At 44.6% G+C, this 14,459-nt stretch overlaps 1 protein-coding gene across 4 annotated transcripts in view; it reads right to left on the bottom strand.

Annotated features, from left to right (window-relative positions):
- Positions 1-14,459, bottom strand: part of NTRK3 (neurotrophic receptor tyrosine kinase 3) — a 473,624-nt gene that overhangs the window by 322,262 nt on the left and 136,903 nt on the right. For all 4 annotated transcript variants that reach the window (XM_049905334.1, XM_049905331.1, XM_049905332.1 and 1 more), the window contains exon 4: positions 13,412-13,480. In XM_049905334.1, coding sequence (XP_049761291.1) covers positions 13,412-13,480 — 69 coding nt within the window. The remainder of the gene's footprint in view (positions 1-13,411; positions 13,481-14,459) is intronic.

Raw genomic sequence — 14,459 nt, 5'->3', positions numbered from 1 at the left:
AGCCCCCTTTTTAACTTGGCTTGGGGTGACTCTTCTCAAACTCTCTAAAGGCTTCCCATTTCACTGAAAGTCAATGATTTATATGACACCATGATTTGTATGACACCCATCACTGCTCTGACCTCATTTTATGCCTCACCCCGCCCCAACTCTTCAACCACACTAACCTCCTTTGTGTCTGCCATGTTCACCAGCATGACCTGTATGCTCTCACCTCAGGGCCCTTGTACTCGCTGCTATCCCCTCTCCCTGTAATGTTCTTATCCAACATATCTGCCAGACTTGCGTCTTCACTTCCCATTAAAGAATCATGCCACCTTCCCTGACCATCCTCTATTTAAAAAAGTTGCCACTATTACCATGCCTGCCCTAATACTGCGAGACCCTCACCCTGCTATGTTCTTCTTTCTAGCATACACCACCACCTGCCATTACTATAAACATTTGTTTGTTTGATTATTATCTATACCCCATACAGAAAGCAAGTTCTATGGACGACGTCAAACCCACTGCCCATTTTATTCACTGCTATATCCCCAGTACCTACAACTGAGCCTGCGACATACACAGGGGTTGGATGTAATAATAAATTAATGAATGAGTTACTATCCCTAGGGAGATAGATGATTAGCTAGCTCCAAGATGTGCTCAAAGTGCATCTAGGGTCCATCTTTATTCCTTCACGAATTCAAGAAATCCTTAATAAGCACCTACTCCACGTCTGGCCTTGGGCTGAGCGCTGCCCACACAGAGACAAATAAGACAGTCTTTGTTCTCAAGGGGGGCTCAGCCTGGTGAAAGAAAATGTCGAGTTTAAGCCCCACCTTCTCCACAGATTCTCCTTGTGACTTGGAGCAAGTTACCACATCTCTTAACGGGGTATCACAGTAAGAGGGTGATGGACAGCATTCATCGATCTAAAACTCTTCCAAGTAAAGGGCACCCAATAAATCTGCATGCCTGGGTCAGGAGGTGGAAAATGATTCTCTTTCTGGGTCATTAAGGGCATGAATCTGTTGGTCTTCCGGAAGACAGGAAGACCAAGAGGCAGTTGTTCAAACAGAACAAGGGGATACTGTGTGGTTTAAAGTCAGGAAAGGTGTGCGTCAGGAGCGTATCCTTTCACCACACGTATTCAATCTGTATGCTGAGCAAATAATCTGAGAAGCTGGACTATATGAAGATGAAGGGGGCATCAGGATTGGTGGAAGCCTCATTAACAACCTGCGATATGCAGATGACACAACCTTGCTTGCTGAAAGTGAAGAGGACTCAAAGCACTTACTGATGAAGATCAAAGACCACAGCCTTCAGTATGGATTATACCTCAATATAAAGAAAACAAAAATTCTCAAAATTGGACCAGTAAGTAACATCATGATAAGCAGAGAAAATATTGAAGCTGTCAAGGATTTCATTTCACTTGGATCCACAATGAATGCCCATGGAAGCAGCAGTCAAGAAATCAAATGACGTATATCGCATTGGGAAAACCTCTGCAAAAGACCTCTTTAAAGTGTTAAAAAAAACAAAAATGTCACTTTCAGGACTAAGGTACGCCTGACCTAAGCCATGGCATTTTCAATAGCCTCATATGCATGCGGAAGCTGGATGATGAACAAGGAAGACAGAAGAAGAAGTGGCGCCTTTGAATTAGGGTACTGGTGAAGAATATTAGATATACCGTGCACTGCCAGAAGAATGAAAAATCTGTCTTGGAAGAAGTACAGCATGCTCCTTAGAAGAAAGGATGGCAAGACTATGTACTCACGTACTGTACAGGATGAACCAGTCCCTGGAGAAGGACATCATGCTTGGTATAGTAGAGGGTCATCGAAAATGGAGAAGACCCTCAATAAGATGGATTGACACAGTGGCTGCAACAATGGGCTCAAACATAGTGATGATTGTGAGGATGGTGCAGAACAAGGCAGTGTTTTGTTCTGTTGTGCACAGGGTCACTATGAATCAGAACCCACTCAACAGCACCTAACGACAACAACAATCTGTTGGTACCCAGAGGGAGTGGCACTTGGGTAAATTGCACTCAGACCCAGAATATTTTTGACAACAGGCCAATTCCCAAATAGTAAAGCCTGTATCAAAATTGGAAACCCTGGTAGCATAGTGGTTAAGAGCTGCAGCTGCTAACTAAAAGGTCAGCAGTTTGAATCCACCAGGTACTCCTTGGAAACCATATGGGGCAGTTCTCCTCTGTCCTATAGAGTCGCTATGAGTCAGAATCGACTGGTTGGCAATGGGTTTGCTTTTTGTTTTTTGTATCAAAATTAATCAGCTTTTCAGAAAAAAGCAGGCCCTTTGGGAAAAGAATTGATGTTTTCTAGCAACTAGGATACCACAGGTAGAATGTGCAAATACCCTTATAGCACATCCTTTTAATTCAAAATTACCCAGGACTTCTCTCTGCACCCTACACTTTTTGAAAAGGCAGGGAAAGAAACTAACCTTTATTGAACATCTGCTTTTCACAACAACCCTAGGAGACAGCCAGTATTGTTCTCACACAGGCGAGGGAATCTCTCGGGGATTTGGAAGGGTTAAATAACAAGCTCAAGGTCCCTCAGCTGAGTGACAGAGCAGGGTTTCAAGTCTAAGTCTCTAGGACTACACATCGCATGCACTTTCCACACTTTGTCTCATGTGCAAAGCATGGCTAGGTGCAATGTGAGATGAAACGATAGCAAAACAGGGCCCCTGAACTGGGAGCCTATGTAGGCAGAGACTAGGGAAAGAGAGGGAAGAAGGAAGGTTGGGAGTATGTCCCTGGGTGATGCAAACAGTTAAAACTTCAGCTGCTAACCAAAAGGTTGGAGTTTCGAGTCCGACCAGAGGCACCTCAGAAGAAAGGCTTGACAACCTATTCCTGAAAAATCAGACACTGAAGATCCTACACATGGGGTCACCACGAGTCGGAGTCAACTTGACGGCAACTGGTTTCGTTTGGTTCCTTGGTTGAAGGAAGGCTGAGGGCCTTTTGTGGGCTGAGGTGTGAAAAGAGGAAAGAAGAGTTTAGGCGGGGAAATGGGTCTGTGTCAAGGAGCCCTGGGAAAAAAAAGCTGAAATGTGAGTGGCAGGGAGATGGTAGAGGACCTTCCCTGCCACACCAAGGAGACTAGAGATCCTACAGCAGCCCCTGAGGCCCTTGGAGGTGGAAAACGGTATGAGCACAGGATCTTTATAAGAGGAACCTGATGACAGTGTGCAGGATGAACAGGAGGGGAGGTGAGCAGGAGATTGGGACCCTTAGGATGCCTTATAGGATGCAGGGTCACCACATACAGTTGTGTAGTTTGTGCACTCCTCAAGGAACCACCCAAGAGGGTGAACTGGGAATGAAATCCAGTCCATACATGGGTGACCAGATCAGGTGCCCAGGCCCAGGGCGGCATCCACTCAGAGGGTGAGTCTTCTAATCCACACACAGGCGCCATATAGGCCAGCAGGGCCTAGGTGGAGATTCTCAAGCTTTTTGGTCTCGGGCCTCCTTTTCACTCTTAAAAATTACTGAGGTCTCAAGGAGCTTTCATTCATATGATTATATCTATAACTACTTAGGATGTTAGAAATTAAAACTGAGAAAGTTTTAAAACACAAGAATATGTTAGTATAACCTCCATTAGTTGGAGCCCTGGGGGTGCAGTGGTTAAGCAATTGGCTGCTAACTGAAAGGTCAGTAGTTCGAACCTACCAGCCGCTCCACGGGGAGAAAGATGTGGCAGTCTGCTTCTGTAAAGATTTACAGCCTTAGAAACCCTATGGACAGTTCTACTCTGTTCTATAGGGTTGCTATGAGTCAGAATCAACTTGACCGCAATAGGTTTGGAGTTTTGTTGTTTTAGTTGTCAGAGTATTGATGGTATCACATGTCATGTGGCCTCTGGAAAACTCCACTGTACCATCAGAAGAGAATGAGATGAAAATGCAAATAATGTCTTGGTGTTCTTATAAAAATAGTATCTAAACTTGTGGTCTCCTGGAAGGGTGTTGGGGGACTCTATGAGATTCTGGGCCACTGTCTTAGTATCCTAGTGCTGTTGTAACAGAAATACCACAAGTGGGTATCTTTAATGGACAGAAATTTATTTTCTCACATTCCAGGAGGCTACAAGTCCAAATTCAGGGCACTGGCTCTAGGGGAAGGCTGTCTCCCTGTCTACTCTGGGACAATCCTTGTCTCTTCTCAACTTCTCTAGCCCTGGCGTTCCAGGTCAGGACGTTTGTGTTTCATTGTCTCTGTCTCTATGCTGCTTCTTATAACTCAGAAGTGATCAGGTTTAGGACACACACCCTCCATTGATACGGCCTCATTAATCTAACAAAGACCATATTCTGAAACATTATTGCATCCACAGTTTAGGGGTTAGGATTCCAACACATAATTTTGTCTTTTATTGTACTTTAGATGAAGGTTTACGGAACAAACTAGTTTCTCATTAAACAGTTAGTACACATACTGTTTTATGACACTGATTAACAACCCCACAACATGCCAACCTTCTCCCTTCTCAACCTTGGGTTCCCTATTACCAGCTTTCCTGCCCCTCCTGCTTGCTAGTCCTTGTCCCTGGGCTGGTGTGCCTTTAGTCTCATTTTGTTTTATGGGCCTGTCTAATCTTTGGCTGAAGGGTGAACCTCGGGAGTGACTTCATTACTGAGCTAAAAGGTGTCTGGGGGCCATACTCACGGGGTTTCTCCAGTCTCTGTCAGGCCAGTAATTCTGGTCTCTTTTTGCCAACACAGAGTTTTAAGGGACACAACTGGATCCACAACAGCCACCATCTAATAACTGCTGCTTAGTTAAGAAGGGTCTAGAGTAAAGAGATTAAAAACTGGGGGTAGGGAGGCGAAGACCAAGCCAACATAAAGGAAGACGAGGGCTAATTTTTTTTTTTTTTTTTTTTGGGAGTAGAAGAAACGCAAAGAGTCGCAGATGACCTCAAGGTTTTCAGGTCCAGAGGACACGATATCAGTGGGAGAGAGAAGTGTTTTTGGTAGAAAACAAAGACAACAAATAAGTGGAAAGGAAGAAATGAGACATATTAGGAATAGAGATGGGCTGAGTGGGGGTGGGGGGAACCAAAGTCCTAGAGGAGAAAAGTGAAGGACGAGTTCAAGAAGCCTTGGAGATGTTTGTCCTGGGGATAGGCAAGATGCCTCTGAGGCTGAAAAGGAGACAGAGAACAGAAAAAGAAAAAAGATAGGCAAGAGAAAAAGAGAAAGGATTAACAAAAATAACAGGAACAACTGAATTTGCACGACACTCCCAGGTGCCCAACTCTATGCTAACCACCTTACACGCATGACCTCATTAAACCCTCACAGCGAGAGGGGAGCATAAGGAAGAACCCATTGATAGCTTCCCTCGTAAAAGCAGAAGGTGAAAGTCAGCCACCCAGGGTGAGTGGGAAACGGAGGCCGGATCAGGTGGAGCCCTCGGATGCACGTTGTAGGGCTGCCAGAAGGAGCCTGGCAGGCCTGTTGGAGAGTATTTGAGGGTCCAGATGCTTGAGTATCTGCAAACAGAACCAGGTCAGCCTAGCTTTCCCCAGCCACTCACTTGACAAGCCGCGGCCATTCATTATTAAGTAGGTGTAAAAATACAAATTATCCACCTGGGTGGAAAAGGCTAGAGAAGTCAGGACTTGGCTGGGTTGCTTCAAGCGTTTTCAGTCCTGCCTCTTGTCCAAGCCCTGCACTCCTGCATGTCCCAACCATCTGGGTGGCCCCCCAAATGCAGACAGTGCCAAAGGCTGTCCAGAGGCTGGCGGGGGTACTAGGAGCAGTGCTTGTGGCATGCCAAAGATGTTGCCAGGCACGAGCGTAGCAACAGCTCTTTTGTGTCCTTCTGTCCTTTGTCCTTTTCCTCCAGGGTCCTGATTACAGGGCCTGGTCAAGGGATACACGTTGAGAGATGGTCCCACCCTCTGATCCAGAGTCTTCTGGAAACTGCAAAGGAAACTTGGGTGCTGTCCCCTATGCCCCTAGGTTTCCCTTCAAGGGAACAAGACACATGCACACCAGAAACCATGCTGATTCTTAAAACAGTGGCAGCCTGGGTATCCCACTGAGCAAATGCACAGTCATCTTCATGTCCTGGAAAGAACAGTGAGGAGGTCAAGAAACAAAGGGGCAATCCCTGATTCTAAATGGTGCTGTCCCTTCTGTGTCCCTCCTTCCATCAGATCAGGTCTATGGCAAAGGAGCCTTCATCCGTGGCTTCAGGGGCAGACTTGTGGAGCCTAAAGCACGCTTTCCCTGTGCCATCAATAATGCAGGCAGACCATGAATAATACAGCAGCAGCTGCTTCACAGCAGAGTTTACCAACACCCAGCCCTGGCCCCAAGATGGCCCGGGGCCTAATTGCTGGGCCCTGGGGGCTTTGCATGGATTAACTCAGCCCGTGTGGCATGTGCACGCGGGCACTTTGCAGCTCAGCCAAGGCCAGGACTGGGTGTTTAGAAAACATTGATTTCCCTCCAGTCATCACTCTCCTTGTTTTCTTCTCTCCTCCCAGCAGCAGCGTGGGAAATGAGAAGACCTAGATGAGCAAAGGCAGCCTGACTCACTGCAGGCAAAAATGCCCCCAGGCCTGAGCAATCTGCTCAGGGCTCCCTGAGATAACCACAGTCCATGGTAGGAAAGATGGCACAGGACTGGTCTGCATTTTGTTCTGTTGTACACAGGGTCACTATGAGTCATAACTGACTTGACGGCACCTAACAGCAACAACAACAACATGGTAGAAAAAGCGCATGAACGGAAGACCTAAATTAAGCCAGCTGTGACACCTTGGGCAAGTATTGATGGGTTGAGCGGTGGCCCCCAAAATTATGTGTTTCATTCCTAACCCTTCATACCTATGGATGTGACCTTATTTAGAAATAGGGTCTTTGCAGATGTAATTAAGGATCTTGGGATGCGATCACCCTGGATTGAGTGTGGGCCCTAAAGTCCAGCCTAAGTCTAATGGCTAGTGTCCTTACATGAGAAAGGAGAGGGAGATCAGAGATACAAGGACACAGGAAAAAAGGCCAGGTGAAGACACAGGCAGAGGCTGGAACCAAGGAACCAAGCCTGGAGTCACCAGAAGCTAGAAGAGGCAAGGAAGCATTCTTCCTTAGGGTCTTTGGAGGGAACATGGCCCTACTGACACCTTGATTTTGGAAAACTGGCCTCCAGAACTGTGAGAGAATATACTTCCGTTGTTTGAAGCCACCAAATCGTAGCAGTTTGTTACAGCAGCCACGAAAAAGTAATACAGCAAGGAACTTAATTCTCCAAAGCTCCATTTTAACATCTGCAAAATGAGGGACCCTACTCCTTCACAATGTTATTATGAGGATTGGTGATAATATATGCTAATATGTTTTGTGAATTAAAAAAAGCAATAAAGAAGCAAAAAATATTTTCATAGTAATAACATTATTAACACTGTTGCTTAATGACTTTTCCCAGAGCCTCGCAAACTGGTCAAAGCCAGCCTGGGAGGACAGTGCCAGGATTAGCCCAAATCCATACTCGACACCAAGTTAATATTTTACCAAGTCAATTAAATTTGCAAATTACACCAGAGATAACTGTCACTTTCTTTAAGAAAATGAAATACTCCAATCTATTTGAATCATGTCTGTTCCATGCAGGCAGGATATTAAGATCAGCCTGCTCAAGATACACTAATGGTCCCTGGGGTATCTCTGAAGGGTTCCTGTGCTGTAGGTATCTATTCTCTGATACCTGGTACTGTTGCCTAAATTGTATCGTGGGATTCTGAATCCAAGCTTCTTTCCTTTCTTACTCGTTCTTTATCTCTGAGACAACCTCTCAGAGCCTAGCTCTGGTTTCTGGACAGATAGTTCCAGTCTCCTCTATAAAGAAAAAAATACCATCTTGCCATATTCACAGACTTCTGAGGGCACTGCTCAATGTCAAGTCAATTTTCTTCATATCCATGCTACTGAAATAGTGTGGGCTACGCTAAAGCAAGTCTTGAGAGACGTTTCCAGTTGGTTCAGTAAGGGAAGCAAACTTGGCCTGGCAGAAGTGGTAGGTCAGGTACTCAGCCAAAACCACCCTCCTCATCTCACTAAAGTAAATGAAGGGTCCCTAGGTGGCACGAGTTGTTTGCACTCAGTTACTAACTGAAGACACTTTACAGTGTTGAAAAGCAAAGATGTCACCTTGAAGACTAAGGTGTGCCTGACCCAAGCCATGGTATTTTCAATCGCATCATATGCATGCAAAAGCTGGACAATGAATAAGGAAGACAAGAAGAATTGACACCTTTGAATTGCGGCATTGGTGAAGAATATTGAATATACCATGGACTGCCAAAAGAACGAACAAATCTGTCTTGGAAGAAGTACAACCAGAATTATCCTTAGAAGCAAGGATGGCAAGACTACGTCTTACATACTTCGGACATGTCGTCGGGAGAGATTAGTGTCTGGAGAAGGACATCATGCTTGGTAAAGCACAGGGCCAACGAAAAAGAGGAAGAACCTCAATGAGATGGATTGACACAGTGGCTGCAACAATGGGCTCAAGCATAATGACTGTGGGCATGGCACAGGACTGGGCAGTGTTTCGTTCTGTTGTACATAGGGTCGCTATGAGTTAGAACCAACTCGACAGCACCGAACAACAACAACACTAACTGAAAGGTTAGTAGCTCCTGGGGGGACAGCCTGGTTCAAATAGTCAGCGTTGCCATGGAAGTGATCTACTTCGTTGAGACTACGGCCATTGAAAACCCTATGGAGGGCTGTCCTGCTCTGAACGCATGGGATCTCCATGAGTGGGAATCAACTTGATAGCTAGTTCGACGTTTAAAAATTAATCAACATAACCCACCGTATTAACAGGATAAAAAAGGAAAATGATATGGTCATATCAATTGGTACAGAGAAGTAAACAAGATAAGGTAAATGAAGGCTCTAGAACATGGCAAGAACTCTGAGACAGTAACTTTTTTCCGTGATTCCTCTCAGGGGAGCCACCATCTTGAGACTGGCTTCTGAAGAAGATGCTAAGCATGTATGGTATATTGCCAAGCTGTATAAGAGAGAGACCACGGTCTTTGGAAACAACCAACCTGGATGGTGGTAAAGCTAATAACCATAACACTAATTCCAGAGTTACCATCTACTAGCCATATGCTCTCGGGCCAGTTGTTTAACTCGGCCAAGCCACAAATCCCTCTTTTGTAAAACTGATTATAACAACACCTCCTTCACGAGATTGCTTTGAGAATTAGATGAAATAATGGAGGTGGAAGTGATTTATACAGGACCTCATACATAAATCCCTCTCTTTCTTCTTCTCTACTACTGGAAACACCTTCCATACTCTGCCTTTCCAATGGGGCATCTCAACAGTGTCAGTTCTTCTATCAAGGATCCTGGGGAGAGAGCCTGGTTGGTGGCACAGCAGAGATCCGCAATGACAGAGTGAAATGTGCTAAGAGACTGTTGCATACTCAAGTTTGTCTCTTCTGTGGGGCCATCACCCCACCTTCCTGAGGTCACGTGAAGCCTCACACTTCTGCCAGAGCACACGAAGCTCCTTCCCTCTGGCCTCTCTCCTCTGGGGCTTTTTCCTTCCTGGCAATATCCGGCCCATCCCCACACCACAGCCCACAGGCTCCATTGGGCAGGCCCTGCCAGTCTAGATGGCTCATGGCAGATGGCGCCATGTGGACTAATCAGGAAACTGGACAAGAAAATACTACCCTCTCTTCCATTTGCCAGGAACTGGGATTGTTTGGATTTTAATCATAGCCACAGCTAAGAGCCAACACGCGGCCTCTCCAGCCAAAAGATAAATTTTCCACACTCAACATGCAATTCTTCCTCAAAAAATAGACCCCTACCAGGATGATTGCTCCTTAGAGGGGGGTTTCTTTATTCTTCAATATAATTCTTTCTTATTTAACGATATGACAGAAATAAAATACTCCATGGACATGGTGGTGCTCACAAGCTGACTCCCACCAAAGGGAACATCTTCATTCCCCCATAAGTCATATCTAGCTCAGGGCATATTGATCCCACAGAAAAATGAATGCAGAATCCCATGATCCTATGGGAGAAATCTGGCATTTTCTTTAAATATATATCCACTGAATAGACGTTTCTAAAACACCGCGCAACAGGTCACCAGGCCAGCACACCACTGATTTCGCATCCAGTGATTTTTTAGGAGCACTGAATGCTTTCTCAACAATTCAGCTGACTGCACATTCCACACGTCCCCTGGAGAGATGCCATCACTGTCCCTGGCTTCCCACAGATGAAGGGGCAGGTGTCCAGGGAGAACTCAGAGCAAGACTCCCAAGAAAAGTAGCTCCCAGGTGGCTCCTGGATGGCAGGGCCCACAACCAGTTTTAGGGCGACTCATTGCTTAGGGAAACACTGAATTTCTGTTAAGAAGCAAATGAACAAACGAAAAACCAAACCCATTGCCATTGAGTGGATTCCAACTCATAGCAACCCTATAGGACAGGGTAGAACTTCTCCATAGAGTTTCCAAGGAGAGGCTGGAGAATTCGAACTGCCAACCTTTTGGTAAGCAGCCAAGCTCTTAACCACTGTGCCACCCGGGCTCTTCTGTTAAGCGTGATGGAAAATTCTGAAAATGGATAGTGGTGATAGTGGCACGACATGACAAACATGGTTAACGTCACTGAACTGTATGTGTAAAAAAAACGCTGAAATAGCAAATGTTTTGTTACATATATGCACTTATAGCAATTTTTTAAAAACCATAAAACTAAAGAAGAAAAAAAAACTACAATTAAGTAGTTTTTGAGGATTATTGTAGAGTAGATCCTTGTGGTGGAGACAGATGGAAAAAGTTGGGAGATAATCAGCGTAATGGTCAAGGGTTTGAATCCATATTCTAGCTCTTACGTAATGAATGATCTTAAACAAGATACTTAACTGTGCTAAGCACCTCAGTGTCCTCAAAGGTAGAATGATGGTAAAATTCCTTTCTTATGGAATTGTTATCAAGGTTAAGTTAAATAATGTATAGAGTTGAACAGATTGCTTAGCACAGTGCCTGGCGCACAGTAAGATCTCAGAAGGCAGAGTTAGTACTAGCCGCAGTAGTCATGTTCATTTACCTCTAAGGTAAAAAAAAAAAAAAAAAAAAGTTGGGTAATAGTTTATCATAGTGGTCAAGGGTTTGAATCTATACTCTACCATGTATATCCACAAAGATGGGAATGAATACATTACATCAAGTGTAATAGCCTGACAATTAGGTGTCTGTCTGTTAACCTTTAACATAGTCTATCATTTAAGTGTTTTATAAACAAATAAGTACATATTTACCTTATTTTATTGGCACAGTGATTAAACACTCCGCTACTAACCAAAAAGTCAGAGGTTCAAACCCATCAGCTGCTCCTGGGAGAAAGATATGGCAGTCTGCTTCCATAAAGGTTACAGCCTTGGAAACCCTATGGTCAGTTCTACTCTGTCCTATAGGATTTCTAAATCGACTCACAGCAATGGCTAAGCCCAGGTAGTTGTCACTGGTGTACTTCTGGATTTCAGCCATATGTGGCTAAAGGAATCCGATCACTATACCTATGGCAGCCACACCACAGTAGTAGCGGCTACTGCTAACACTGATTACTGAGATCTTACTATGTGCCAGGCACCCCTGGGTGGGGTAAAGCTCCAAGAAAAGAAAGGAACCCACAACAGTATTGTCCTAAATACTCCAACATTGTTAAAGAGATAACCCTTGAACTTCCCACCCCTGGAATGGCCTCTTGAAGCATCATATAGACACTTAGGTTCTCTCTTATCCAGACGTACAAGGTATATGAGAATAAGTAGGGCATACAAGGTCATCATGGGGATGCTGGGTGTAAATATCCCCCTTGCTGACCAGCCAGGTCTGAAAAGGTAAGGTTATACCTCAACCATGAACTCAGGTCTTGCCAGGTGGAGGAGGAACCAGGTGAAAGGCAGACAGGATGAGCATGGGTCAGGGCCAGTGCATCTTGGTAAAGACAGTGCAACAATCTGCATTCTGTGATTTGGCGATTTGGCATCTGAATCACCAAATAAATGGGAACACGTGGGCAAGGTCTCTGGAACCCGGACTCTCTACCTTCATCCATGCCTCCATTCCTTTTCAATTTCTTCCTTGATTTATTCCCTCAACATAATATACTGTCCGTGCACAGAGATGACCCCAATGACTCACACATCAACATGAGTTATTTTTTTCCGGCAGCGGTCACGAATTTCCCCTCATCCATCCAACATTTGTTTGCACAAAATGGCTGGCTGGGATAGGGGTACACTGATCAACCTTGGAATGCAGCAAGGCTAGCTGGCCCACACACTGATGAAATAAATATATGACTTTGCCCCCCTCCCCAGGATGCCCATACTCAAGCCAAGTAAGCTGAAAGATGATCATGAGTGGTGACAAGGACATGCAATCTTAAGTTGGAAAGTCTGGGTTCAAGTCCTGGCTCCACCAAGTGCTAGCAATGCAATCTTGGCTGGGTCTCTCACACTTTTCTAGAGCTCAGAATCCTCATCCGTGAAGTGTAAAGAATATAATACCTACCTCCCATGACTCTCAGATGATAAAACCAAGGTCATGTAAGGGAAATCACACCTGGTCATCTGTAAAGTTATGTATCATGAATGTTATTTACTATAAATTGATAAATGTTGTTTATTATTACCCATAGGAATACTATTTTTATGGATTAAATTGTGTCTCCCCCCCACCGCCGAAAAAATACATGCTGAAATCCTAACCCCTATACATGTGGAAGTGATTCGATTTGGAAATAGGATTTTCTCTGTTACGTTAATAGGGCCCCATCAGTGTAGAGTATAACTGTAAACCACGATCACTTCTCAGTTACAAAAAGAGCAGATTAGATGCAGAAGGAAGCACATACTTGGGAAGAGCGCTGCCATGTGAGGAACCAAGGAATGTCCAGGGCTCCCGAAAAGGAAGGAATCAACATGGCCAAGACCCTGATTTGGACTTTTAGTCTTCAGAACTGTGAGAAAATTAATTTCCATTCTTGAAAACCATCTACTTGTGGTATTTTGTTACAGCAGCACTAGATAACTAAGACACACTATTATTATTAACTCCCTATAGATCACAAAAGTAGGTCTTGCTAACAAACGAGATGCCTGTCTTCTGAAATTTATGGTACCCAGAAAGAGGATCAGAAATCAAGTGATGGTGGTCTTCCCAGCTCTCACTGAACATGATACATTCCAGGCCATTCAACCCAAGTACCCCTTCAGTTGTACTCCTCGCCTTCAGGTAGCTCCATGTCTTGGTACTTCTCCGACCCAACCACCACTCCACTACCTGGATGGTCTTCAAAGCTGAACTTACAATTCCCGAAGACTCAGCGTCTGGAAGAGCTGCCAGGACAGGGTGGTGAGCCGGTTACTCGATAGGTTTCTGAAAGATGAACAAATAAAGGGGGTGGGGAATTAAAGAACAGGTTTGACATAAGTAACATCGTCTTTAGTAAGCTTGCTAATTTCACAGGAGTCTGACTTTGTTCCGTTCTTCTTCTTTGCTCTATTCTGCTAAAGATACATCTGCTGACAGCTGAGGCCACAGATCATTTTTGGAGAAGATTCTGAGGCTTTTGAAGGTTGTAGAGATCAAAGAAACAGTAAAATTCCTCCATGTCCTGTCCCCACTATAAAAGTCCAGAGAGCTTTCGTGAAGCCACCCTTCTAAAGGAAGACAGAGAGTTCTCAGGGTACATGAGCCAACCAGCACTCTTAACATTCATACAGGTCGAAGAAACTCAGCAAGTCACCTACAATTCCTTCTAGCCGGTCTCTCCCATAGCAAACGTGCCCATCAGTGATAAAGACATCAGCCTTTTGTTCACACTTGCGTTCTCCTTTTAATGGTGATTTAATTGTTCTCATTAAGGTGTACAGGGGAAAGGAGCAGCCATTAGACTTCAGAATAAAAAAAAAAAAAAGCACACCCACGGTTATTACTTTGCCGGGCTCAAAAAACAACTTTTGATATGATAACAGTCCTTAAAGGCAGCAGTTAGACGCTGCTAGAATTAAGTGGCACCCCAGGAACAATGTACTCATCTACTGATCCGAACGGATGACTGTGCTGATTCCATTTAGGTAAACAACAATCCACACACACACAAGCCTGGGCACATATTTGTGACTATTAAACATGGAGGGAGAAAACGCAAACACACACACACATGTTTAAACACATGCACCTATATTGAGATGACCTTCTACCACAGAGATTTGCTGGGAGGCAAATATAGGCCACCCCGAGGAATGACAGGGTGAGACATAGAGACAAGGACTTATACCCAAGTTACAAATGAGTCAACAAGAGAATTGCAGGAATAGAAGGATGGGAATAAACAAAGTGATAAGTAATTGAT

This window comes from Elephas maximus, chromosome 13 (genome assembly GCF_024166365.1).
Source record: "Elephas maximus indicus isolate mEleMax1 chromosome 13, mEleMax1 primary haplotype, whole genome shotgun sequence".
Taxonomy (NCBI): Eukaryota; Metazoa; Chordata; class Mammalia; order Proboscidea; family Elephantidae; genus Elephas; species Elephas maximus.
Note: the sequence above shows the minus strand (reverse complement) of the source record. Positions and strands in the feature narration are given on the sequence as shown.